This window comes from Hipposideros armiger, unplaced genomic scaffold, assembly GCF_001890085.2.
Source record: "Hipposideros armiger isolate ML-2016 unplaced genomic scaffold, ASM189008v1 scaffold_641, whole genome shotgun sequence".
NCBI lineage: Eukaryota > Metazoa > Chordata > Mammalia > Chiroptera > Hipposideridae > Hipposideros > Hipposideros armiger.
The window spans coordinates 763,784-790,797 of record NW_017731991.1 but is presented as its reverse complement, the minus strand read 5'-3'; the positions used below and the strand labels follow the sequence as shown (position 1 = coordinate 790,797).

General features: G+C 41.8%; 1 protein-coding gene and 2 long non-coding RNA genes across 4 annotated transcripts in view; 1 reads left to right on the top strand and 2 right to left on the bottom strand.

The window, feature by feature from the left end:
* Nucleotides 1–27,014, top strand: part of NFKB1 (nuclear factor kappa B subunit 1) — a 96,213-nt gene that overhangs the window by 62,078 nt on the left and 7,121 nt on the right. For both annotated transcript variants that reach the window (XM_019625887.1, XM_019625886.1), the window contains exons 11-21: nt 5,199–5,342; nt 6,594–6,683; nt 8,014–8,199; nt 12,368–12,509; nt 16,330–16,444; nt 21,035–21,236; nt 21,733–21,902; nt 22,236–22,338; nt 24,239–24,363; nt 25,697–25,763; nt 26,238–26,410. In XM_019625887.1, the coding sequence (XP_019481432.1) occupies nt 5,199–5,342; nt 6,594–6,683; nt 8,014–8,199; nt 12,368–12,509; nt 16,330–16,444; nt 21,035–21,236; nt 21,733–21,902; nt 22,236–22,338; nt 24,239–24,363; nt 25,697–25,763; nt 26,238–26,410 (1,517 nt within the window). The remainder of the gene's footprint in view (nt 1–5,198; nt 5,343–6,593; nt 6,684–8,013; nt 8,200–12,367; nt 12,510–16,329; nt 16,445–21,034; nt 21,237–21,732; nt 21,903–22,235; nt 22,339–24,238; nt 24,364–25,696; nt 25,764–26,237; nt 26,411–27,014) is intronic.
* Nucleotides 16,454–25,687, bottom strand: LOC109372544 (uncharacterized). Its single transcript, XR_002122063.1, has 3 exons — nt 24,817–25,687; nt 19,869–19,956; nt 16,454–16,763 (listed from the first exon to the last, which is right to left on the bottom strand). It is a non-coding gene; the product is annotated as an uncharacterized LOC109372544 (long non-coding RNA).
* The window catches only part of LOC109372543 (uncharacterized), a 1,622-nt gene continuing 381 nt past the window's right edge, over nt 25,774–27,014 (bottom strand). Inside the window, exons 2-3 of the long non-coding RNA XR_002122062.1 lie at nt 26,088–26,231; nt 25,774–25,896 (exon numbers count right to left, since the gene is read on the bottom strand). This is a non-coding gene — a long non-coding RNA (uncharacterized LOC109372543). The remainder of the gene's footprint in view (nt 25,897–26,087; nt 26,232–27,014) is intronic.

Genomic DNA, 27,014 nt, shown 5'->3' with positions numbered 1-27,014 from the left:
TATCTCCCCGGGCAAGGGGAACAAAAGAAAGAATAAACAAATGGGACTACATCAAACTAAAAAGTTTTTTCACAGTAAAGGAAACCATCAACAAAATGAAAAGACATCCTACCAAATGGGAGAAGATATTTGCCAGTGATACATCTGATAAGGAGTTAATATCCAAAATTTATTAAAAACTCATACAACTCAACACCAAAAAAAATCCAATTAAAAAATGGGCAGAGGACCCGAATAGACATTTCTCCAGAGAGGACATACAGATGGCCAGTAGACATATGGAAAGATTCTCAACCTCACTAATGATCAGAGAGATGCAAATAAAAACCACAATGAGATATCACCTCACACCCATCAGAATAGCTATCATCAATAAACCAGCAAATAAGTGTTGGCGAGGGTGTGGAGAAAAGGGAACCCTGGTGCACTGTTGATAGAATTGCAGATTGGTGCAGCCACTATGGAAAACAGTATGGAGGTTCCTCAAAAAATTAAAAATAGAAGTACCTTATGACCCAGCATGGTACTTATTTTTAGGGAAGAGAGAAGTAATACACTATTTTGGGGTCATGGAACTAAGTCCAGCCTTTTAAAATAATGTTATTTCCACCAAGCTTATATGAGATTTAGACATTTGAGAATTTGTCTTTGAATTTGAAACTGTACCATTTATTCAGTAACTCAGGGTTCAGGCAGTTGAGATAAAAAGATAAGGCTTGCTCTGTAGGGGAGTCAGCCACTCCACCAACGGACCTCTGGCAGGTGAACAAAAGATTCAGCCCCAGTGCTGTACAGAACTATAAAAATGAAAAAAGCACCATTCTTTTTCTCTCCAGAGACACACGAAGAAGAGGAGATAATAGTCTCCTTAAGTTGTTGTAATGCTAATTAATTACCTTGATTTGTTCCAAAAGTGAAGCATCCGCAAACACGGATGAGAATGCTGAGGAAAGAGAGCCCTTGCTTCTAAAGTCACCAAGAAGAGGGCGTCTTCAAGGTCCTTAAAATTGGGGATGTATTTCAATAGTTGGATGTGAAAGGAAAAAGAAAAGCGTTTCCTAGGGTTTAGAAACCTGAGGAGCTAAAACAGTTTGTATTTGTTCATAGAAAAGTGTCATAAGCTCTGAGATGGACTCCTAGGGCAAGCGGGAAAGGAAGGCTGGGGCCAGCCTCTCAAGCGCTATGATTGGCAACTAAAGAACTTTTCCTTGATTCCGGAGAGGGGAAGGACCAGGTCTGTTTGAATTAGGAATGATGGCCCTGACGTCTTATGCAGACACTGAGGAGATTATCTGGACAGCAGGCAATGAGTCAGAAGATTAATGCAAGAATCCAAGTGAGAAACGGTGAGACTATTAAAGATATTAGTGCCAGGAATGAGAGGAGAAGGTGGATTCAAAAGGCAGTTCATTGATGGTGTCAAGAGGACCCAGAGGCTGGCTGAGGTCGGAGGTGGGGGAAAAACTCAGGAGTCATAGATGGTTGTAGGCATCCCAGCCTAGGAAGGTTGTGACGTGGTTGCGCTGATAAAAGAATCAAGAGAGCAAAAGTAGATTTAGGTGGGAAGAGAGGAAGTTCAGTTTATAACATGTTGCATTTTAGGTTCCTGTGGAAATTCCTAATAGGCCAGTCAAAAGGCAGAACTGGAACTCCAGAGGGCAGGGTGGGAAATTCAGCATTGAGAATCCTTTCAGAATGAGTGGAACAGGCCCCCAAACTGGATAATTGTCCAAAAGTATTTCTACACCTGGTGTCCACTGACCCCCAAGGGCTCCATAGATAGAAATGTACTGAAATATAATTAGCTTTCCTGTAATCCTCTTTGGTAGTTTACATATTGAAAACTGTGATTCTAAGAAGGGACCATAGACTTAACCAGACTGCAAAATGGGCCATGGCACAAACAGAATTAGAAACTGCTGAACTAGAGGGAAGTGAGCCTAGCGCGGGAGGTCGATAGATGACCGTCATGGGACATCCAGGGCCTGGCTGAGGTTGGAAACCACAAAGGTGCTGCAGCAACGGTCCACACATGTGTTGGATCCTGTGATAGCAATATGCGATGCGGTGATTCTGAAGAGGACCTTCTTTTCCTAGAATTCATGCGGTGGCAGGAGCACTTAGAAGGTGCTTCTGTGAGTTCTTGTTTCTTTTCTGAGGTTGTGACCTCTCCACTGATGAGTCAGATTTATAGTGCATTCCGTGACTGGTGGTTTGAAAACATTGTCAGCAGAGGAGCCTTTCTTTTGCCTCCACATGAAATTTCATGCAGAATCTCAGTATGTAAACCTGGTAGGGTCTGGTTAAAACAGAGGTGGACAGCTCTGCCCACTCAGCCTTTTCTCAGAAGCTGTCTCACCTCTCTGCAGTTCCCTAGCCAGGAGCTGCCTGAGGTCTTCCGAGTGCCTCAGTCTGCATACAATTGGAAAATCACTGCTTTAAACACCCTCCTTTAAAAGTAGACACAGAAGAAAATCATGGTGAAATTTTTGAACTTTATGAGAAACAAAAATAGATTTCTTGTCCTAAAATATGCCTTCAAAATAATATCAATTTTTCTAACACAGAGAATCATGTTTTAAAAAGGAAACCCAGATATATATGAGCTTAGAAACATTCAAAGCTGAGCTTGGTCTCTAGGCTGCATGTCTGCCTTCCCCAGTAGTATATGCACCAAGATAGTATGATCCAGGAGGGACACGTTCAGACTGTTACTTTCATTGCTACACTATCATGGTAGGAGCCACCTGGTTCTGGGGTTAGAGAATGGGGTCTCCTGAAAGTTCAGAATCCCACCTAAATGCTTCAAGCACTTACCTTCCAAACTATCATTGACTGAAAGCTTGATGCAACACAAATAATAAAAGAAGAACCCTCTGGAAAAATTAGGGCTAGCAGTTGAGCTCCACAGAAAGAATGGCCAACATGTATTGTGATTAAGTCATTATGAGATTAGAACTGTTTTATTGAAGATAACAAATTACCTTAGTCTATAAACCCTTCTGGATTGTAAAATCGAAAAGTGAGATAATTCCAAGGAGACAGTCACACCAGGCATGTGACTGGTCAGAAAAGTAGCAGACTACTTAACATGAGAGTAAGTATATGAAAATGTTCCTGACTCTGCAACCCGAGGAATCATTGTATACCTCTCAGAAGTCATTGAGCACATCTTCCATTGCCCCCAGCCCCTCCAGTTTCTCCCTATCTTATTAACTAATTTTATATTCTTCATTATTTTTATCAATACGTAAAATTGTCTTCCCTACTAATTTGTATCTAATGTCTTCTTCCTACCTCCCGTAGGAATATTCTTTTAGTCACAGATTTGGTCTTTCATGTTCATTGCTCTAGAACGGTATATGTCTCATAGTAGATGCTCATTAAATAACTGACTTGACCTACCCAGTTGGTAGAACTGATGGAAAAAACTTATAAATCTGTCCATAACCTTTGATAAGGAAATTGTTAGTTTCTCCACTTTGAGATCACTGATTTCTAGTGGGAGCACAGTTTCCTGAAAGGTGACAAGTCTGGACATGATCTGTTTTTAAACCATTATTTTTTAAGTGCACTTTGCTACCCTACTTTCCCCTGCTTCATCTTTCAACTTCACTCAGATGATTGGGAGATAATCAGTAAACAGCAGCATTCTCTCTAGCCCTGAGATGACAGGAACAACTGCAGATTTAGAAATAAGTGAAGCTATTTCCAAACACAGACAACTGCCCAACCTGACATTGAAGAATCAGAAATAGGACAATCATTAAGTATTGGGCTGCTGATTATGAAAAAAGGATACCACATTGACTGTTTATTCCATTTAAACAAAAAACAAAAACTTTTTTCACTCCATCAGCCCAAAAGAGCGAAGGGAGAAAAAATATATAGTTGGAAAATCAGCAAAGAGAAAAGGAAACAGAAAGAAGAAACAAGAACACAACGATAGACCACAAAGGCAGTGCCAGAACTCAGAGGGGCAGTGGAACTGGCAAGAAACACAGGTAGTGAGAAGCTAAAGAAAAACAGAGCAACCATATGAGGAATGAAGGAAGAAAGTCTCAAGCGTCTAGACCTGGACAGTCAAAACTCTCAGCATCACTGTAGTTTAGTCAAGTAGTGGTTTTAGACCTTTAGCCTTCCACAGCCCATCAGTCACCCCAACAGCTACAAATCCCTCTTTTACTGTATTTCTGGGGTCCACCCATTTTTGTTAACATGGTGATCACCAAGGAACAGCCTCCATTACCTTATGTCTGCATTGTCTCTGCCTCTCGCTTTGACTCCATTTTGTCCTATGTACCAGTGACAGGTGAATCTTCCTAAACTACCACCACCGCACATTATTCTCTAGTTCAAAAACATTTGTTGGCTCTCCTGCCTGTAAGTTAAATACCTTCAGTGCATGGTTAAGGTGCTCCACCGTATGGTCCCAGTCAGCCCTGTTTCTCAAGAATTCCTCATACTAAACTTTCACTTCAGTGAAACAGATCCACTGCCGTTCTCATAAGCACACAGTACGCATTCTTTCCTTCATTACTTGCCCTCTGTATCCCCTTCCCAAAACATCCTCCACTTGCTGTCTCCTGATATCAAGTTGATTTAGGGACGCTTTTCCCGAATTTCCCAGCCCACAGGGACGTCCTAGAAGTCCTTCCCTGAACTGCTGGAATACTGGTTTGCACCATGCATTTAACATATATAGCATTATTGTGCTGTCTCTCTTGAGTCTCCACCACACCTTAAAATTACATTGGAGGGTTCTCGACAGCAAAGACTGTATGTCATACTTCTCTATCCCTGGCACTTAACTCATGGGAGATACATAATAAGTGGTACAGTAGTTGTGTTGTATGACCAAGTGAAAATGCTCAGTAATGTTTTTCTTATTCAGTATCTTAATCTTTGATGGGCAATCTAGTCTCTCCCTGATTTGGATGACATTGGGGCCTCAAGATACTGTTGCAGAGAGGATTTGGGTGTGTACTGTTCTGTGGTCTCTCTGAGGCTGGTTCTCCGTCTTCGTATCACTGGAATAAATATAATGCTTCTTGAAATTTGGCATCTCTTCCTCCTTGGGTACTTTCTGTTTCCCTTTAAGATGTTTAAAAATACTATTAGAATCAATATCCTTTCTGTGACTAGTAGTAGAACTGAATCAATCTTTTCTCCCCTGGTTTCTCTTCCTTTAACAACAGATAAAGAGGAAGTGCAGAGGAAGCGGCAGAAGCTCATGCCCAATTTCTCGGATAGTTTTGGAGGTGGTGGTGGTGCCGGGGCTGGAGGCGGAGGCATGTATGGCAGTGGCGGTGGAGGAGGGGGTACTGGCAGCACGGGTCCAGGTATGAAGCAGGCCTATTCTTTCTAAAGCTTTTTCACATCAGAGAGGGGCGAACTTTCTTTTCCTAGGTTTCCCAGCTTGTCTGTGGGTGGTGTGGCTATGACTTTATTGAGTAGGATATGTTAAACTACAGCTTCCCAACCACTATAATTTTTTTGGCAAAGAAATGCCATGTTCTTTTTGCAATATATAGATAATACCAACAATTATAAGAAGATAAAAAGTCACCCAAGGCCAGTTATCCAAAGAATACCTCGGTTAACATTTTGGTATATTCCCTCTCTTTTTTTTTTGGCTTACTTGTGTTGGTATTCTTTGGAAACATTGAAAATTATAGAAAATTTGAAAATACATAAAATCTTGCCATTGAAAGTTAACTACTTCTAATTTTTTCCATGCCTACATTATAATATATATTTATGCATTTTCCCGAATACAGCTGTGCATATCCTCACTATGCACAGTATTTTAATCCATTTACTTGTATTAGCTACTTATTATCATCATATCATGATTATGTATAGAGAGTCATTATGCTGCTTTTCCCTAATGGGTTGCCATAAGCATTTCCCCTTGGTAATATAATTTTTTAAGTGTCATTTTAATGATTCATAACATTTCATCAGGTGAACAAATAATAATGTAACTTACTTGACTGTTGTTTCCTGTTTTTTAATACAAAATACGATACTGAACTCTTCTACCACATTGATTGCATTTCTTTTATTCCAGATTACTTTTTAATTAGATTCTTCGAAGTAAAATTATGTCAGAGAGTATAACATCTAATATCAGCTACTTTCCCCCAAAAGTTTTACCAGTTTATGCTTCTACCAAAAATGTGTGGGAATGAACAGTGGTGGCCATGTTTCCACTGAGGAGTCAGTATATTTTTCTGTACTTTCTTTGGTGCAGTTTTTCCTGTCTTCTGTATTGGCAAGTCTGAGTTTGGGTGGTGACCACTCTCCATTAGCCTTTCCTCTCCATGGGTGTGGGAGATTTTGTCCAGAATGGACTCCCCCACACTACCCCAAGCTTGGGCACTGCCTGAGTAAACTTTGCCAGAGTAGAATTGTGATCATCCATGAGCCCCCTTAATGATCTTACTGTCAACAGAAACACCATGTCGGGCACACTGCCCTCCCACACCAAAGCCTGTGCTGGGCTAAGGTTGTTGAGTCTTTGTAAAAAAAAATTAAAAAACAAACAAACAAACATAATGAGTGTTCCTTTGTTTTACTTGCCATTTCAGGATATGGCTTTCCCCACTATGGATTTCCTACATATAGTGGAATTACCTTCCACCCTGGACCCACGAAATCTAATGCTGGGATGAAGCATGGTAAGTAATTTTTTTGTTTTAATATTGAGGAACAAAGAACTTAATGCCAAAATGTTTATTATCATTATTTATCACAACATTATCATCTTGAAAAAAGTTGATGAATGCAAATAAACTAAGATAGTTTTCAAAAAATATATTATTTCCTGGAGAGAGTATAGATTCTACTCCTGATGCTACATTTATGTTTATATATTTACTTTGGAAATGGCATGAATGAGGGTAAGAAAAGAACATTAAAAAGGGACATATAGAGACTTGACTATTCAAACATAAAAAAATCACCAAACTTACCTGCTCTCTCTACTTTCTTAAATACTCTACTTTGGGAGACATTTTGAATTTTATAGGGATGGCCTTTTCCCATCAAATTCACCCCTTAATTAGCAGGTATCACATCATGTGTTCTTAGTTTATATTACATGTCCATTCTAGTGTACCCATTAAAGAAATAATACAATGAAGTCTTCCTTTGTATTAAATGTTTGTTTTATGTCAGCTGCTTTAACATGTTTTAACTGTAAACTTCGTGATTGCTCTGTAAGGAAAATATTAGTATCTCCATTTAATAGCCAGAGAATACCAAGGTTCAGAAATGTTCAGTCACTCATGGAAGACACATATCTGTTACTGGCAGAGCCAGGGTTTGAACCAGGTCTGCCCATGAAACCTATGTTCTTTCATCATACCTGTCAGATAACGTAGTCAGACCTGAAAGAGCATGATCACAAATGGTACACTGGATACCCCCACACTAAAGAATGTGAATTGAGATCATGTCTTTACAACTTACTTAGTTAATTAGCATTAGGGGGGAAAAAAGTGCTCTGCTTTCAAGAACTTTAAAAATTCCACTTCCCTGCAATTCACAGAAGAGCTTTAGTTCATTTTGTCCTTTACAAATAAACAGAATGAGATGTAAGTTTTCAGAAGTGTACAAAAAAAAATGTTTCTTAACATCTTAAAAGTTCTTATCACAAGAAAAAATTTTTGTAACTGTATATGCCAACAGATGTTAACTAGGCTTAACTGTAGTGGTCGTTTCGCAATAGAAATGAATATCAAATCATATTGTACCCCTGAAATTAATATAATGTTATATGTCAGTTATACCTCAATTCTAAAAAGTTTTTTTAGAAGTAAAAGTTTAAAATAGCTCCAAAATATGTTACTTATGACCATTTTAATAGGAATTTTAAATTATTATTTTTCTTTCCCCTTTGCAGTAAACTTGCCTCCTACCTTTCTCTATCCTTCATTAAAACAGTGAATTATAGCTTAATTAATATATTTTAGTGAGAAAAAGCTGATGTTTTTGCTTTTCTCTTAGGAACCATGGACACCTCATCTAAAAATGACCCTGGAGGCTGTGAGGACAATGATGACAGACAGGCTATAAATCTCCCCGGGAAAGTCACTGAAACCACAGAACAAGATAAGGAGTCCAGCAATGAGGATGATGAGGTTACTCTGATGTATACAGTGGGAGTAAAGGAAGAGAATTCTAGGTTTCAGGGTAAGTGAACACACAGATGATTACATTGTATTGCTTGGTGAGGGCATGGATCAGCTCTAGGTATAGAAGTTATTTCCAGATGACTGGTTTATTTTTTTGTTAATCTAAAGTTGATGTATCAATATTTAGTTCAATGTGCTCTTCAGAGTCCTGTATCCTTTTTAAAAAGCATGTGTCAGGTCATTTTATTCACACTGGGATTTCCATTTTCCCAGTATTATCTTTGAATATAAAGTACAGAAATTTACATATGCATTGTCCAATCATAACCATGCTGTTTTAGGGTATCATGAAAGACAATCTAATTCATTTTTACCACGGATAATAGAAAACAGTTTCTATAACTTTAATAGTCTCCCCTCTCTAGACTGTAGCTTGACTGTCATGCTAAAGTGGAACTTGGCCTCAAAATAAGAACTTTTCCTGTTATCCTGATGCCCTTTTTGAAGAATTAGGATTAGGAGGGACAGGGTACTTCTGTGTATACTTTGAACCAGTACGCATTAGAGCATGTGTCAGGAGTCTAGGTCATCCTAGATTGTACTCAGAAGACTTTCTGTTAGGGAAAGTTAGTAAATATTTAGACTTGGTGGCTACATGTGGTCTTTGTCATGTATTTTTTACATCCCTTTAACAATGTACAAACCACACTTATCTAAGGGGTTATATAAAAACCAGCCATGCACAGGATTTGGCCTGCAGACCCCAATTTGCCTTCCCCAGACCTTCAGGAAGCAACCTTTACAAAAGCACCAATGGTTCATGGAAAGTCTGTGGCAAAAACTGTTTTTTGACACTTGGCCTAACAAAAGAGTTGTTCAAAACTCCAATTAAGGAGATCCAAGATGGCGGAGTAGATAAACACTGTGCCTGCATGCTTCCATGCCCACATTAAAATTACAGCTATATAGAACAATCAACCTGGAGAACCATCTGGAGTCTAGCTGAACAGAAATCCTATAACTAAAAATACAAAGAAGAAGCCCGTCAAGACACGTAGGAGGAGTGGAGACGCAAAATAAGCCCCAAACCTCCCTGTGGCGATTGAGAATCAGGAGATATAGCTCGGCCGTTGAAGTTCCCCCCTGGAGGAGCGAGGGATCCCAGGCTCCCCAGCCCAGAGTACTAAGTGCTGGGAAGGGGAGCCCCCACAACATCTGGCTGTGAAAAACAGTGGGGATTCCGACCGTTTGGGTGGTACCAAAGGCTGTGGGAAACCAAGGATCCACTTAAACGGCCCGCGCGCACAGAATCGCATGCAGACACTCACCTTGGGTTCCAGCGCAGGGGTGGTGACTTGGAGGGGCCTTGGAGATATATGGAGAGCAGGCTGAGGTGTGTGGCTGCAGCGGGAGGGCTGGAGGACAGTAGACATTTTCCCAGTTAAGGAGCCTTCCTCCCGTGCAGCCAGCAGGCAGGAGTCATCTTTCCTGTGTTGAGCCCTCCGGCCAAATCTGAATCTGATTGGCCTAGTGAGCTCCACTGCTTCACCCCGCTGACTCAGCTGGAACGCTGCCCCACCCAACTTGTGCACCGCTGAAGGTACTTTTCCTCAAACAGCCAGCTCCTCCCACACTCTTTCTTGGAAAACTATTGGAGTCCAGCTGGCTCCATGCAGGTGGCGATTGGCCTCAGTGTGCTCTGAGACTTTTGCTGAGTAGCTCCAGGCTCAGCACTGGCACCAATCTAGAGACTATATTAACCTGGTGACCACAACTCTTCCCATTCTAGTGACTCCCTGAGACCCTGCCTTACTCAACTCAAGTACCACGCGAGGCTTTATTAGTGGTTAAACATTAAGGGAGCCGGCAGGCGGCAGCAGGCCTCCGGGTGTCCTGGCTTTTGTGGAGTTACCACAGGCTTGGTACAGGTGGCAGCCATCCTCAGTTAGCAGCGTGGCCTCTCCCACATGCCTCTAGGTTTAGCACAGGCAGCAAACAACTGCAGATCGCTTTGTAGCTCCTCCCAGGTAGCCTCCAGCCGTTTACAGGCAGTGTCTGTTGAGAAATCAGCTGACAGTCTTATGGGAGCTTCCTTATAAGTTACTAGTTGCCTTTCTCTTGCTGCTTTTAGGATTCTCTGTCTTTAACCTTTGCCATTTTAATTATAATGTGTCTAAGTGTGGGCCTGTTTGGGTTCATCTTGTTTGGGACTCTGTGCACTTCCTGGGCTTGTGTGTCTATTTCCTTCACCAGGTTAGGGAAGTTTTCGGTCATTATTTCTTCAAATAGGTTCTCAATCTTTTGCTTTCTCTCTTCTCCTTCTGGTTCCCCTATGATGCGAATATTGTTACACTTGATGCTGTCCCAGAGGTCTCTTAAACTATCCTCATTTTTAAAATTCTTTTTTATTCTTGCTGTTCCAATTGGGTGTTTTCTGCTACTTTGTCTTCCAAATCGCTGGCCGGAAAGGATTGGCACAAAATATTCAACGTGATGATAAGCAACGACCTACAACCAAGATTAGACTACCCAGCAAAGCTGTCATTTAAAATCGAAGGACAAATAAAAAGCTTCCCAGACAAGAAAAAGCTAAAGGTGTTCATCACCACCAAACCAGTATTACAGGGAATCTTAAAGGGACTTATTTAAGACAGAAAAAAAAATCAAAATTATGAATAATAAAATGGCAGTAACTACATATCTATCAACAATTACTTTCAATGTAAATGGATTAAATGCTCCAATCAAAAGACATAGGAGGGCTGAATGGATAAGGGCTGAAGAAAAACAAAATCCTTACAGATGCTGCCTACAAAGACTCACTTCAGACTTAAAGACACACCCAGACAGAAAATAAAGGGATGGAAAAAGATATTTCGTGAAAATGAAATTAAAAAAATAAAAAATAAAATAAAACAAGGCTGGGGTAGAAATACTTATACCAGACAAAATAGACTTTAGAAAAAAAAGCTATAAGAAGAGACAATGAATGACCCTGTAACCCTACTTCTGGGTATTTATCCAAAGAAACTCAAAATGCTACTTTGAGGGGACATGTGAAACTTATATGTTCATTGCAGCATTGTTTACAATGGCCAAGATATGGAGATAGCCTGAGTGTCCATCGATGAAAAAATGGATAAAGAGTAGGTAGTACGTATACATAATGGATTATTGCTTGGCCATGGAAGGGAATGGATTCTTGCCATCTGCGGTGGCATGGATGGACCTGGAGGGTGTTGTGCTGAGTGGAGTGTCAGACAGAAAAAGACAGATGCAGTGTGATTTTGCTTATATGTGAAATCTAAGAACAAAATTAACAAACAAAACAGAAACAAACTCATATATACAGAAAACATTTTGATGGTTTCCAGATGGGAAGGGGGTTGGGTGTGTGGGTGAAAGAAGGGGAAGGGATTAAGAAGTAATTTGTTTTTTACAAATTAACTATGGGGATGTAGGGTATAGCATAGGGAATATAGTCAATAATATTGTAATAACTATGTATGGTGTCAGATGGGTACTGGATTTGTTGGGGTGATAGATGGGAGGGGGTTGGGGGCAGGGTGAAAAAGGTGAAGGGATTAAAAGTATACAATAGTAATTACAAAATAGTCATGGAGTTGTAAAGCATAAGGAATATAATCAATAATATGGTAACAACTATTGGGTTGTCGGAAAAGTCATGATGCACTTTTGCAACGAAAAACAGAAAAATACGTCATGACTTTTCCGACAACCCAATATTTATAGTGCTATGTGGGTACTAGAGTAGTCAGGGGGAATCACTTCTTAAATTATGTAAATGTCTAACCACTATGCTGTACACCTGAAATTAATATGAAATAATATTGAAAGTCAAAAAAAAAAACACTCCAATGAAGAATTACTCCACCAAGAGATTGATTACTGATTATCTGTGGCAAAATCCAGTCCACATTATTTGGAGATTGTTCCCCTTAAAATAAAACATTTCTGAACTTCTTTCCCCCTAACAGCCTGTAGACAGATTTTTCAGATCAGCCTCTATATTTGTCAGTGAGCCAATGTCCAGTTGTGCTTTTTCTAGTGAACACAATCCGGAAGCATTGAAAGGAGCACTTTCCACTAAAACGATGTGTGTCAAGGTATCCGAACGCTGGTGCTGGTGGTTTTGGCCTCAGGCATGCCATACCTGTAAAGCTAGTGTAGGAAACTCACCTGTGATCATGTTCATTGTCTTGCAGATAACCTCTTTCTAGAGAAGGCTGTGCAGCTTGCCAAGCGGCATGCCAATGCCCTGTTTGACTACGCAGTCACAGGAGATGTGAAGATGCTGCTGGCTGTCCAGCGCCATCTCACGGCGGTGCAGGATGAGAATGGGGACAGGTAAGAAAGAACTTCTGCACACAAGGGTTGTTTTAGGGTAGGGAAGAGAGATAATCATTGTACACATATGGGAAAAGATGAATTGATGAAAATTATCAGGGGCCAGCCGAGTGGCACGTTGGTTAAGAGTTGGCTTGGGACGCCACCTCTGAGCAGCAGGGCCCCGGTTCAGATCCCACATGCGGGCCAGTGACACTGTGCCCTCTACAGTTGGGATGGTGAACAACAGCTCGACCTGTGGCTGGGCTGCCGTGAGTCGCTGGCAACGGCATAGGCTGCAGTGGGGCTGGCCGGCAGCAGGCGTGTGCTTTCGTGAGCTGCCATGAGCAGCTGTCCAATGGCCGGTGAGCGACTGCCTCACCTGGGAAGATAATACCAATGATAATACCAACATAGGCCAGTGGGGCGGCGTCCTCCACAGCTGGACTGAGGAACAAAAGGGACAGCAACTTGTCTGTTCCCCTCCCCCAATTCCCCAATAAAATCTTTAAAAAAAGAAAGAAAATTATCAGGTCCTGTACCATTCTGGGCAAGAAAACTAAGATGTGTGTGGGGAATAATAATTTTTGAAAAGCCTTGCTTTATTTATGGGAATAAAATGTGGAATAATATTTAATAAACAAATACTTGTTTATTGGAATAATATTTTCTTTATTCACTAGAATAACGTAATAGTAAAATTTTGTCCTTTCGAATCCCTAAAGCAGTTGTTATCCCAACTGTATATTTGTAATGATCGTATACTTAAGAGGAAACCCATTAACTGAACATGTCTGACCTTGTAAGCTAAGCAGGATTGGGCCTGGTTAGGACTTGGATAGGAGACTTCTAGGGAATACTGGGTGTGCTAGACTTAAAAAAAAAAAAAGACAGCACAACAACAAAATGATTAAGAGGCAATTGTCATTTTCTTCCCAGTTACTGGTTCCTTCTCTACTGCCTCTGTTAATGGGCGCCAGTCTGCGAGTGGATCAGACTCATGACCTCTCTAACCCACATTATGTGGGAGTCTAACATTCCCAGCACCATGCCTCCCATTCCTGCTGTGACTGAGCTTACATTTGCAAAGCCACCTGGCTTCTTTCTAAAACAGCTCTCTTAGTCCTTTCTTTGAGACTTCTAAAATGATCTCAAAAGCCTATAAAAATAACAAGAGACAGCAGCCCTCAGATTCAAGATTCAAGTCAAGTGCCTTATCTAAAACCTTCCTAAAATAGTGTTGACAATGAGAAACACTTTTCTGTGAAAGAGCTCCTGAGTGCTGTGTCTTAAACATCGGTTTAAAAACTGAAGCAAATGTTTTAGGAAAGTGCCAACCTCAGGGCTTCAGAGACTTTTGTTCTCATTCCTTGCATCGTAACCGAGGATGTGGTGTAACCACTGGCCTTGTTATACAGTACGAGAGACACTGGTACAGCCTTCTTTGTGTAATGTCATGAACAACAGAATGTCTTTTATTTAACAGGATTAAATTATCCAGGTAGCATTTAATAACATATAACCACAAGAGAAAGCAGTTAACCAAAACAGGACAGCAGCATTTCAAATGACATTTTTGGGGACCTGTTGAATTGACGAGTCTAAGCAAGATGAGCACATACAAGTTCGAAAAGGACTGTTGGGGTTTGAAGGGGGGAGTGTGGGGATACAAGGCTCATGCATTCAGGTGGGTGCATTGAGTGGGGAGGGGGAGGCATAGACAAGTGTAAGGACCCTGGACATATATGAGGGGCTGAGGAGATGGCCTTCCCTGCCCAAGCAGGAAATCAGTGCTTAGAGTCCTCTCCTAGGACCACAGACATACTCGTTGCATAGTCTGGTAAATAGAAGCTCAAACAAACAGTAGCCACTTTTATTGTTGTTATTATTGAGTCCTTTTAAATTAATTTTAATAGTATGTATTTTTAACAAGGAGGCTCTAGAGGCCAGAGAGCTGAGACTTGGGGAGTCCAGAGGAGTCCTCATAAGAATGTAGACAAGAGATACGTTTTGCCTTCACAGCTCAGGCCTCTTGTTTTCATTGAGCTTGTCATTTTCAGCTAATCATCTGAATCCTGTGTCTATTACTCATCACAGAAAATACAATAAAGAAGAAATATAATAAAAAACTTCTGGTATTGGGGAAATTCCCATGAGGGTGTGAGGATTTATGGGGGAGGGTAAAGTACTTCTGCTATGAAATGCTGAGCTGCACATGGAAATTTTTAGGCAGCTTTTGAAGTTCAGCATTTTTCTTGGTATATGTGTATCATGTCTGCATCAGACTTCAGGCCTTTTTCAGAAGTCTTCTTCCAGCCCCACATTTCAAGAGACAATAGTGAAACGCTGAAATCGTGCATTGAAAATAAGTAACAGAGTCACAATTTATTATTTTAGGTCCTCCTGTGCCAGTGTCAATCCCAAGATATACTTGTTATTGTTAAGAAAGAGGCCTGGGTAAAATGACACCTAATATCTTTAAATTAGAGAAAATCCAGCCTGTGCCTCAAAGCCCAGAAGTACTGCCACCATGTGTTACTTTGAGTGTGCCCTGCATCATGGTCTGCCCATACTTGTGCGTATCCGTCCTTTTAGATGTTCATTTACAGCTCTGTAGAGCAGAGCACATGTACACCTGAAACAGGATAGCCTAAGGGATTAAGAGATGGCTTTGGAGCAAGGCAGGCCTGGGCTAAACCCCAGCTTCACCACTCACTAGCTATGTGACCCAGCCCGAGTTCAGTTTCATCATCTGAAAAACGAGGATAATATTACCTACCTCATAGGATTGTTGTTACGGTAAATGAGATAATGTGCATCAAGTGCTTAGCATAGTCTGGTAAACAGAAGCTCAAACAGTATCCACTTTTATTGTTGTTGTTGTTTAGTCCTTTCAAATTAATTTTAATAGTATGTATTTTTAACAATTTTAAAAAAATGTTGTTCCTTGGAGTGATGCTTGGCACCTGCCAATATTTTTTACCTTATTAGCGTAAGCCCTTAGGTTCCTTCTTAGCATCTTTTATTTTAGGGCTGTAAGTGTGACCCAGAGAGAACCAGCCTCCAAGAGGATGACAGGCCAGAGAGGGAGAGAGATGGAGAGGGAACTGCAATCCCACAATCTAAGTGCTAAACTTGAGGGGAGACAACTTGCTGTGCCTAGGAAGTTGGGCAAGTCTTCTCTGAGGATGCAAGATTTAAATTAGAGTGTGAAGGGTGGAGAGGCACTGTCCAGGCAGAGACCAGGAGCAAAACCATACCAGGCCGAGGGAATATTTGCGGAGGAGAAACACAGTCACATTGTTCCTTCAGGAATTTGCTTCTAGAGTCTTCTCCCAGTAGTTAAACACCTGACTCCATTCTCCCCTCTTGAGATCTCAGAAGATCTTAAAAAGCCACATACTGTATTTGCAGGAGGGTGGCAGGGCTAGGTGCGGTAACTACATTTTTCTGAGCAGATCCTAATTCAGGCATCTGACATACATCATCTATATGTAAGGGAAAGTTAGAGGAGAAAAATGCCCTGAAATCATAGTACAGAGGCTGAGCTGGGATTTGAACTCAGCTCTCTCTGCCTCCAAGCCCAGGTGCCTTCCACCTCACGGGCACAAGCCTGAATGCCCCAGAGACCAGGCAGGTACAGTAAATGAGTGTAGCCGCCTTGGGCGAGCAGAAGAACATCCCACCTCAGATTCAGACTTCGTAGATTCAGAACATACGGGGCCAAAGAAAACTAGGTAGGAGAGTCAGATGCAGTCTGCAAATCTAATTATTATCTTGGGAGCCTTTTGTTTTTTCATTAACACTTTAGTTGATTATCGCCGTTATGTTTTTGTTCCAGTGTCTTACACTTAGCAATCATCCACCTTCATGATCAGCTTGTGAGGGATCTGCTAGAAGTCACATCTGGTTTGATTTCTGATGACATTATCAACATGAGAAATGATCTCTACCAGGTAAGCAGAAATAGAATATCAAAGAGACAACTGAAGAAAAATCTATAGCTTGTGTGTGTGTGTGTGTGTGTGTGTGTGTTTCCAATAACGTTAACAGTAGCAAAAAAAATACAACTAAAACATCTTTGCAGGTAATATACTAAAAGCCTACTACTTGGGAATGTTCTTTTATGAGTTAGGATGCTTTGATCTGTGGGTATAATAGCAGTCACCACACAGTGAAATATAGCATCCAGCTGGGGGAAGGCAAACTTTAAACTTGAGAAATCCACCAGAGAGTAATCCATGTAGAGGAGAACCTACCATAAATGCATCACATCTGTCAAGAAAAATAAAGTAGAAAAAGATTAGGTTTGAAAAGAAGTAATTTACAGGAATTTTGAAATCTGCTAAAACACATTTTGACAACATCTAGATTAAATGTATATATATAAAAAAAGGTGCTGAAATCAGAATACAAAAAGATTTTTAAAAGGCTGTTGAGGAAACAGTGTCTTTCAAAACACAAAGATAGTTCAAAGTGAGGAAAACATGAAACACCAGAGTTTTGCCCAAATCAGGTTTAAATAAAAATAAGTGGGCTCGAAAGCAACTTGGGACCATTACAGAAATCTTCAGATTTACAGAGAGAGAGAAGTTAGCTGGAGACTCAGTGAGGCTGCCTAATGGGCACATGCTGATGTCAGGTGAAGAAACGAGATTAAAACTGTATGGGCAGGACCAAAGTCTGGATGCTGGTGTTGGCAGCCCAGAAGACCTGGGCCAGCCTCTCTGGCTAAGGGACCTAAGGGACTAACACGAGGTGAGGAGGGTTCCCCTCTCCGGGGCTGCTCCCACCTCCCTCCCCTGGGCGCCCTTCCCCTCTGCTAACTTTCCTGGCCCCCATCCAGTCTTCTTTCTGTACCAGTCTCCTGGTCACGCCCCCTTCTCAGCTTTCCTGTTTTCTCCTTCCCTTCACTCAACCCAAAGTGACTTTCCAGTCCTTGGCCCTAGATGGTATGCTCAGATGCCCAACTGAAGCATCTCTCTTGCTCTAAAAATATGGCAACACTCATGTATAATTATTTACATAGTAAAGATGCCTTTCCCAGTTCTCAATTTTTAAATCGGTTGATATGACTCATTTTTATTTCCTCAAAGCAAAAGTACTAAAATGTTTACATGTAGCTCTCAGTAGGTTTTTATTTGTGAATAGGTGTTTCCTGATGGGGGAAATAATTTCACACTGGATGTAAGGTTTCTTCTCTGGCTGTCATGCTTAATGTCAAAGGAAAAATGAAGTTAGGGATGTCTCACTGGTTCGTAATATAAAATAACTAGGATGGGGTCTAATTTTAGATCTACCTAAAGGATATCTTTAAAGGCTATCTTCTTCAAATACCTTTCATACCATTTTGAGGGTTGTTGGTATTTGGAACGTCATTTGGCGCATTAAGCTTGATTTTTCTTAGGCTTTTGGACTAACTAACTTTTCACCATCACAAGTGTACAAATCAAACTAGGAACGGGATGTTGTCACTTTTTAGTCCTCCTTTCAGAAACTGCTTAACTCCACTGCCTGTAGGTCAGATTCAAGAAATTACTTGTATTTCTGTTTTAAATAGAACCTGCAAAGGACACAGTATGACAGGATTAGTAGTTGTGATTTATTATGTGCAAAACTCCTTACTGTATCATTTGGTTACATACATTGAGACTCTCCAGTGTGCTAGAGACAAAAACCCTGAAACCACCACCTTTGACACTTCTGCACCTTCTGATTCAGGGACTCTTGGGAGAATGCACCATTTTTCCCCTCCCTTACCACTACACTCATTAGTGGGCAAGGATTCTGGGTCCCATGGTATGCTTTCTAGGTCTCAAACACACACCCAATGGCAACTTCCATTTGAGAGCTAGAAACTGCTAAGACTTGGACTCTCATTTATCTGCTGTAAAGGTTCTCTGTTAACTTTTCTTGCTGGAAAATTATAGGCGTACAGCTCTCTAAGTAATTGGACTATTTGGCAATTGTCTTAAACATTCTCCCAAAATACCCTTTTCTAATCTTAGTACGTTTCTGTGGCCATCTGTCATCATCAAATCTTCCTCCCCATCTACCCTCTAGAGACACATTCAAAATAATCCAAGTCCATAAAGGTAGAAGATTTCTAAAATCTATTCCTTTTAAACCCTATTTTACTCTCCTGTTCCCCTCCCTGCCCCAAGATAGCTAACCACTTTAGTGCATTTGATTTGGGTTATTTCATTTGCATATGTTCCTATAAAACATTAGTCGGGTTTTTTTGTTCATGTATTTTTTTCTTTTATGTTTTTTATTTATTATAATTATATATTCATAGTTTTAAAAATAGCATATAAGGGCATGCATTCCTTGACGAATCCAAGTTGCTCTCCCTGGCAGCTTACAAGTTTCCCAGCCCCACTCCCAAATATAACTATTGTGTTTGTAAGTATTTTCCAGGTATTAACTACATAAACATATAAACTTTAAATAGATATTTTAGTATATTCTCACACACAATCCACATTATAGTATACATACTGGTCCTGTTCTGCATTAACCTTTTCCTTTAATTTTTAATTTGATGTAATTATACATTCATAGGTGGTTGCAAAAAGTGTACCTGGAGGTCCCATGTACCCTTCACCCAGTTTCCCCCAATAGTAATGTCTTTCATAATTATAGTTCAGTATCAAAACAAGGAAATCGACATTGATACAATCCACAGATCTTATTGGAGTTTCACCAGTTTTACATGCACTCATTTGTGCCTGTATAGTTCTTTGTGCATGTATTTTTAAAATGCGTAAGTGGCTTCGTGCTACATGTCACTATATTTCTGCCTTCTCTGTTTATGAGATTTACCCATGCACCCGTGTTTATAGCTAGTTCATTGTTTCTATTCCTGAAGAGAATTCCATAGTGTACCTCTTCCACCTGCAATGTAGCTATTCCCCAGCAGTGGACACTTAGCCCACTTCTTGCTTCCCATCTCTGTAGACAATACTACGATGAATATCCTCGCCCATGCCCCCTTGTGGATTTGTGTCACTCGGATATAACTATATGCAGGAGTTGGGCTGCTGGGCATTTGTCTACTTGGCTCTGCAGAATGCCTCCATATGTCCACATGCTGACAGGCATAGCGTAAGAGTTCCTGGAGCCCCACATTGTGTAACTGTGTAAGATATAATCCTGGGGTTTAAGATCTAAAGCCTTGAAATATCATAGAAAACCTATCATAGGACCATGGGAGAAGTTTTAAAACAACGAAAACCCTTTCTTACTCAACAGTAGAGAATTTGTATGATAATGAATAGTATAAAATCTTATAATTTCAAATCTTTTTTCATTCTCTTTCCTTTTCCCATCGCCCGAAATAGCATTTCTGATTGATAAACACAGTTTTTATGTACTTACTTAATGGTTCATTTTTCAAGAGGAAGGTTCTTGGCTACAATATCTAAAGTCTTTAGGACATCATTCCATTTCAAGCTGGGGTATAGTTCTAAAAGACAAAAAGAAATAAGGGAGAGAGTTGAAATTTAGCAAAAAAAAAAAAATCCTATTTTGTTTCTGCTCTGTTAAGTAATCCCTGTAATTGAGACTTAGACGGCTGAGCATCTTTCATCCAGTTCTCATGTGCTCTGGTCACCCTGCACCAGTGAGGACGTTTGAAGCTGTTGCTGCTACAGTAACAGCTTATTGAGAGGGAAAGTGTCAGCAAATTGTCACTATACAGGCTGGATTTCACAGGCTTCTGTGAAATAGACTGATCTGTATAAAAATATATTGCTGTTCTCTGTCAGTGACCTCAATTCTTTGAAAGATACTTTCGTGATTGTTTGCCTTACTCATTTTGAAAACAGGCAGTGTTCAAAACATCTCATTTGTATTCGCTGAGGTCCTACTTCATGGGCAGGGAAGTCAAATAGGCTATTTACCTACCTGTTAGGTGTCAGCAAGTTAGTTTGTTTGTTCATCTGAGCCCTCTCAGTGAGACGGTTCTGTTGTCCTAGTTATGACATTTAGAATCCTTTATAGTGGGTGTGGGAACGTTCTATTAATTGGTCTCAGTGGAGCCAGTCCATGGAACAATGTTTTTTAATTTAACAAATTTATTTTCCATGTCAACATATGACAGCACCTTTGTTAATTGGTTTCTATTGAGTGGTTCATTTAAACTTCTTCAGTAATACCATATCCGTGATTTGATTTAACATATGGAATTGTCAGCTGAAGATTAAGAGTCCTACCAGAAATTCAAGAAAACGCAATTTACTAATAGATGAGTTAACAAGTTAAACAGTGAGTGGGCTGGAATGAGAAACCAAGAAAACTATTAAGAAGTATATATAGAAAAATAATCTTAATAATTGAATGGTTGAATGTTAGTCCAGTATATATACTTCACAAGCATATGATATGGAACAGGGAGTAATTCATTTGCAACAGTGAGAAGTGAAGCTGGGAATGGAAAATGGCACAGTATGGCTCTGCCTACTGCAGTGGCAGTTGCCACGCCCGTGGGTTACCAGCATTTTACCATTGAGCAGTGTATCGCCTACCCCTTCTCCACTTCCCAGACGCCCTTGCACTTGGCCGTGATCACCAAGCAAGAGGCTGTGGTGGAGGACTTGCTGAGGGCCGGAGCCGACCTGAGCCTTCTGGACCGCTTGGGTAACTCTGTTTTGCACCTCGCTGCCAAAGAAGGACATGATAAAATTCTCGGTATTTTACTCAAGCACAAAAGGGCAGCACTACTTATCGACCACCCCAACGGGGAAGGTAAGAGAAAATCACATGGCATGGTATAACTTTATCTGCTTTCTAAACAGTTAATGGGTGTTTGATAAATGGGTGTCGTTATTATTTGATTTGCACCCACAGTGCTTTCCTTAGTCACCTGGCGTTCATCACCACTTGAGGGGATTTCTGTTGCTCATCTTTACAGGTGGCTTTGGGGAATAGTGAGTCAGGAGGAGGGAAAAGCAGGGGCTTGAGCAAACACTGCGCTTGAAGCGTAGAAAGTATCATTTATCGGAGAATGTTTATTTGCTCTCATGTCTCCTGAGAACATAGAAGGAGACGGCAGGTGGACATGCAGAACCATCGACTTACAGCACCTGTAAAGACTGTGGGGAGCTAGAGACTCTCTCAGCACTAGACTTGCCAAAACCTATCCGGCGTGTTCCCTCGCTGTGGTCCAGTGTTTTCAGCAGCACCGAGGGCCGCTTGTGAGCAGCCTTCCCGCCCCGTGACTGTCCCTGTGCTTGGACCACAGGTCTCAGCGCCATTCACATAGCCGTGATGAGCAACAGCATGCAGTGTCTGCTGCTGCTGGTGGCCGCGGGCGCAGACGTCAACGCCCAGGAGCGGAAATCGGGGCGCACGGCACTGCACCTGGCTGTGGAGCGTGACAACATCTCCTTGGCCGGCTGCCTGCTTCTGGAGGTGAGGGATGCACTTAACTGGCTTATGCATTAAATTCCAAGGGGGACATTTAGGAAAATCTTTTCAAAGGATGCTGTTGGTAACAGCCTTTTTTCCTACATTGAGCTCTATCTACTTACTATCTACTCAAGGCTTCAGAGCAGCAGCTTCAGGCATTCCCATCACCCCATGCCTGGTATCTCTAACTGGAGATTGCTTCAGTGGCAGAGCCTGCCCAACATAGCACCTGGGTTAAGTAATATGACCCCAAGAAGCCATGAAGACAGGGGGGTGAGGGGGCAAAAGAGCGAGAGAACCTTTGACTAATCCTTTTCTGTGTGGGCCTGATTGTAGGGTGATGCTCATGTAGACAGTACCACCTATGACGGAACCACACCCCTCCACATAGCGGCCGGGAGAGGGTCCACCAGGCTGGCAGCTCTTCTCAAAGCGGCAGGTAAGGCACCCTGGCAGTTGGTGGTGGAAAATGCTACCAGGAGTGCAAACCCGACTTGAATAGAGCAGCCCTGTTGCCTTCTTTGAGCCTCACTCTGCTGCTGAAAGGCATGAGTAAATATAGTTCTATGGCGAACCACTTTAACTGCCATCAAGGCACTGTTTGGACTAGTAATCCTGGCTTCATCCTATGAGTCATGTTAATTTTTACTCTCTAATTCACCTGTTTGTTTTGGGGTTTGGTTGTTTCGGTTGCCTCCCATGACAAGAGATCTTCAAGTTGAATTTAATTCCTTATAGAATTCTGAGCAGTACCAGTCTCATCATGTCAGAAGTGCCCAGAAGGAAAAATGTATTGGTATAAAAAATAATGGAAAGACTTCCTTTTGTAAGAAAGGTCTTTTAGAAGCTGAAGTGATAGGAAGAAACAAATGGGGTGTGTATGGAGTACTATCATGTGTGAGACACTGAAAATTGCTAGCGTTTATTGTCTGTGTACCAGGCATTGTGCTAGACACTTCACATGCAGTGTCTCATTTAATCTTACTTAATCCATAGTAACCCTTTGCTATACATCCCATTATTATTATTCCCATCTTATAGCCAAGGAAACAAGAGAGGCCTGCATCCTAGTAGCAGGGTCCCAGTAAGTGGCAGAGCTATGAATCACACCTAATTACTATGAACTTCCAGACTTTATACTCTCTACTGTGTTTCTCTTCCCTACTTTGTGCAAGGATTTGCCGGTGTTATTCAATTGAATCCTGTAGTCCTGCGAAGTCTAGAAAAATTATTCCTGCTCATCCTTAAATCTCTCTTGCTTTGTATATTTAGAACCTCAAAAACGGTTTGACAAAATTGGTATCTCAAACCTGCTTTGACATATTTGATTTACTTTAGAGGTTACTAAATTTTTTTAAGAAAGTAAATCCTTCATAAATTCAAGAAAACAGAGCAAGTTAAATACTTTCTTTAAAAAAAAATTGAGTTTAGAACGATGTAGGAATTTTTTCTTTGGGGCACCACATTTTTCTGACAAGTAAAATTATATCCCAAATAAACAACAGCATTTTCTTTTCTCCTTGTCAAGTTGAAGTTTCCCTTGAACAAGAGACTCTGATTGCAGTGTGTATGATTAATTTTGAAAGTCAGTGGTGATAATTAAGAAATGCCTTCAGACAAGAAGCTATAACCCTTTCAGAAATGCTTTCTCTTGCATTCTCCGTATTCCATGTGAGGAGTAGCAAGCAGATAGTTTCTCCAATAGATAGACGGAGAAACTTATATGAAAAACCTAGTCCTGAGCTCAAAGTCATGAAGAAGGTCACTTAAGGAATAGACATAGCTCAGCTCCTTCAGTCTTCAGTCCTGTAAATTGTTCATCTAAGTTTGTCCACTGTTTTCATGGTCAGTTGACACTACTGCCTCACAGATCAGGCTAGGACTGGGAGAATGAAGTAAGAAATGGCATGAAGGTCCTTCTTTGACTCTGATTTAGTACTCCCTGTTATCAAAGTTGGCACAAATCAAATGTCCTCCCAGCAAGGTAAACACCAGCTCCTCTTCCCAAAAGGGTGTGCTGAATTTACTTCTCTGTCATTAGTCCTCAGACTGACGATGCATCATTCAATTTAAAACTGTCCTATAGGGTTAAATGCAAGAGTCAAGAGTATTCCAAGTCATTTGTTCTGAAAGTGTCGTTGGCTACGTAGGGTGCCTTCGGACACTTTTACAGTCAAAGTAAATTAGAATTTAAAAGAAGGCCTCTAGAAGTTTCAGTCCACATGTTTTGCATATTTATAAGTAAACGTGTTATGTATGTAAGTAATATGATCCCTGCAGACAGTTGGAAGTTGGCAAGAGCTGGCTTTACCTAATCCTGTGTAAACTTGACTTTGCAGGAGCAGATCCCCTGGTGGAGAACTTTGAGCCTCTCTATGATCTGGATGACACTTGGGAAAAGGATGGGGAAGACGAAGGCGTCGTGCCTGGAACCACACCTCTAGATATGGCCACCAACTGGCAGGTGAGTGTGGCCCCAGTCTGTTTGATTGCTGCTCCTGGGAGAGTGAAAGGTTCAGGAATATACAAACAGATGGTCTTCCTGGGCCTTCATTCCCCAAAGCACGTGGCTTTCATTTTTTAAGAAAGTCTGCTTGTCAAGAGCTGTATTTACCTCGAAAAGCCTATCCATGAAAGATCTAGGTCAGCAGAGTTCTGAGTGTAAAAGTGTAGGCCTAATCAGATCAGAGCTAAGTTGTCAGGGAGGGTTAGAGCAGAGAAGACACAAAATTCGCATTAAGAGTGATCCATTCTGAACTCGCAACGCAATTCTTGCCATCTCAGTTTTTGAAGCTGGGATACTGTTACAGTTTGTTTGAACTTTGGTAAGTGATTTCTGAACATAAAAGGAAACTGGAGAGTTCAGTAATATAAACAGAGTAAACACTCTTAAAGTTGTCTTCACACCTCCACTGACCTGCCCTCTGAAGGTGAAAAGCAGTCACCACACCATTTGGACTCAGGTGAAGAGCCAGAGGAAGGGGGTTGGGCCGCTCACAGATTTCCAACACAACCAAATCGACTTTCGGGGGCGAGCGCCGCTCCACATCCAAAAACTGCTCGTTGCCGCCTCGCTGCCCATGTGGGTTGAGCCGAGTGACCCTTGCAGAGAGACCACACAGTTCTCTTTTTACCCTGAGCACCTGGCTTTCCCAGAAGCCTCCCCACAGAATGCTGCCAGATAACCCACATCAGTGACCCGTGCTGTCCTTCCCAGGGTCAGCCAGCGGCAGCGTGACTGCAGGAAACAGAAAGGCCTCCCTAGCTAGGGAATTTTCTTGTTTAAGACTTCTCTGGCCCCTCAGTTAGAATACAGATGGTGCTAGAAGGCTAACTCCCAGCCTTGTGAGCATTTCTGTACCTCAGTTTGAACAAGTTGACAAAACTCCTTCTCGTCAGCCTTTTACTAGAGAACAAGAGCAGCGAGGGGGCCCAGCTTCTCAGCTCTGAGGAAGGTCAGCCCTCGGCCAGCTCTCAGGGAGACATCACTGACCAGCGACTCTGACCAAGACATGGCTGCCTTGGCAGCCTGCACTGCCTTTGTCCTTCAGACGGGCGGCGGCCGTGGCTGTCTGTGAGGGTGGGTGGTGTCCTCCACCCCTCCTCACACAGCTCCTGTGGAGCGCAGCCTCCCAGCCCCAAATCCCTGGGCAGTGGAGCTGATTCCTCTCTCCACTCCTCCATCTTTGCGGTACTAGAACCTCCCAAGAAGGACATTCTGACCTCTTGATTACAAAGGAACATTTTCCTTGTGGTCCCTTTAATGTGCAGTTGTTCCCATGTTTTTCTCCCAACAGGTATTTGACATATTGAATGGGAAACCATACGAGCCAGAGTTCACACCTGATGATTTACTGGCACAAGGTGAGTTGTGGTAAAACCAGGTTCTCTTAACTAGTGTTATCTCCACACTGTCGTTTGAAAAGGGCGGGGGAGAGCCGGCATTATCGGGGCAATTCTGTGGAAGGCACAGTGCTTATTTCAGCATCAGAAGATCCTGGAGAGATGAAAGAGGAAAAATCCCATTATAATCTACTAAAATACATACTGTTGGGCCAGCCGAATGGCTCAGAGTGCGAGCTCTGAGCAACAGCGGTTCGAGTCCTGGCCCGAGCTGAGCTGCCACTGAGCTGCCAACAGGTGGCAGGAGGGCCCAGCTAAAAAAAATAAATTAAATAAAAGACATACTGCTGGTTCTCAGCTGGGCTGCTCCTGACTCAGGTAAAGGAGCTGAGTGCCTCCAGGAGGCGCTGGAGGCCGAGCAGTATGGCTGGGGGCAGCCCCTCCGAGTGGCTCTGGTCAGCTGGCACAGTCGTGGTCCTTCTTCATTTCCTTCAGGAGACATGAAGCAGCTGACTGAAGATACAAAGCTGCAGCTCTACAAGTTACTAGAATTTCCTGATCCGGACAAAAACTGGGCTACTCTGGCACAGAAGTTAGGTCTGGGGATACTCAATAATGCCTTCCGTCTGAGTCCCGCTCCTTCTAAAACCCTCATGGACAACTACGAGGTAACACATCACCTGACATGGCGAACTATGCTGATGTGACTCTGCTCTGTCATCAGCACTGCTGGGCACAACCCCCTTCCCCCTCCCTTAGCTCTGAGGAAGAAAGTCAGTCATTCCCCGTGTCCTGGGAGGGTGGCCCCGGCCAGGAGGGAAACCCGCCTTCCTAAGACGGCTGTTTCAGATACCTTGAGACGGTCCCTGTTTTCAAATACCTTGACATTTTCTGCAAAAATGCTACTGAGAGGGTCTGGATGGTCACAGAACTTTGATCTTTCTGAACAAACCCAATAGAGGAGAATCGACACGCCTCCCTTCCTTTCCCCAAGAGTGCGCCTTGGTCACGTGTGAGGCCATGGCACCAGCATTCTGCAAGGTGACGCCTAGTGGAGCCTATGCCTAGTGGTGCTTTAATTTCTAAAACTAAAGGATAGGAAAACATGGGGTGAAATGAGTTTCTTTTGAAATTTTTACTGATAGCTCTTGTTTCTCAGTGGTTTTCAGAGCTTCAGCTTAAATGGGGATACTGCATAAACTGCTCTAAGTAGTTTCACTGCCTCAGCATCTCTCTCTCTCTCTCTCTCTCTCTCTCTCTCTCTCTCTCTCT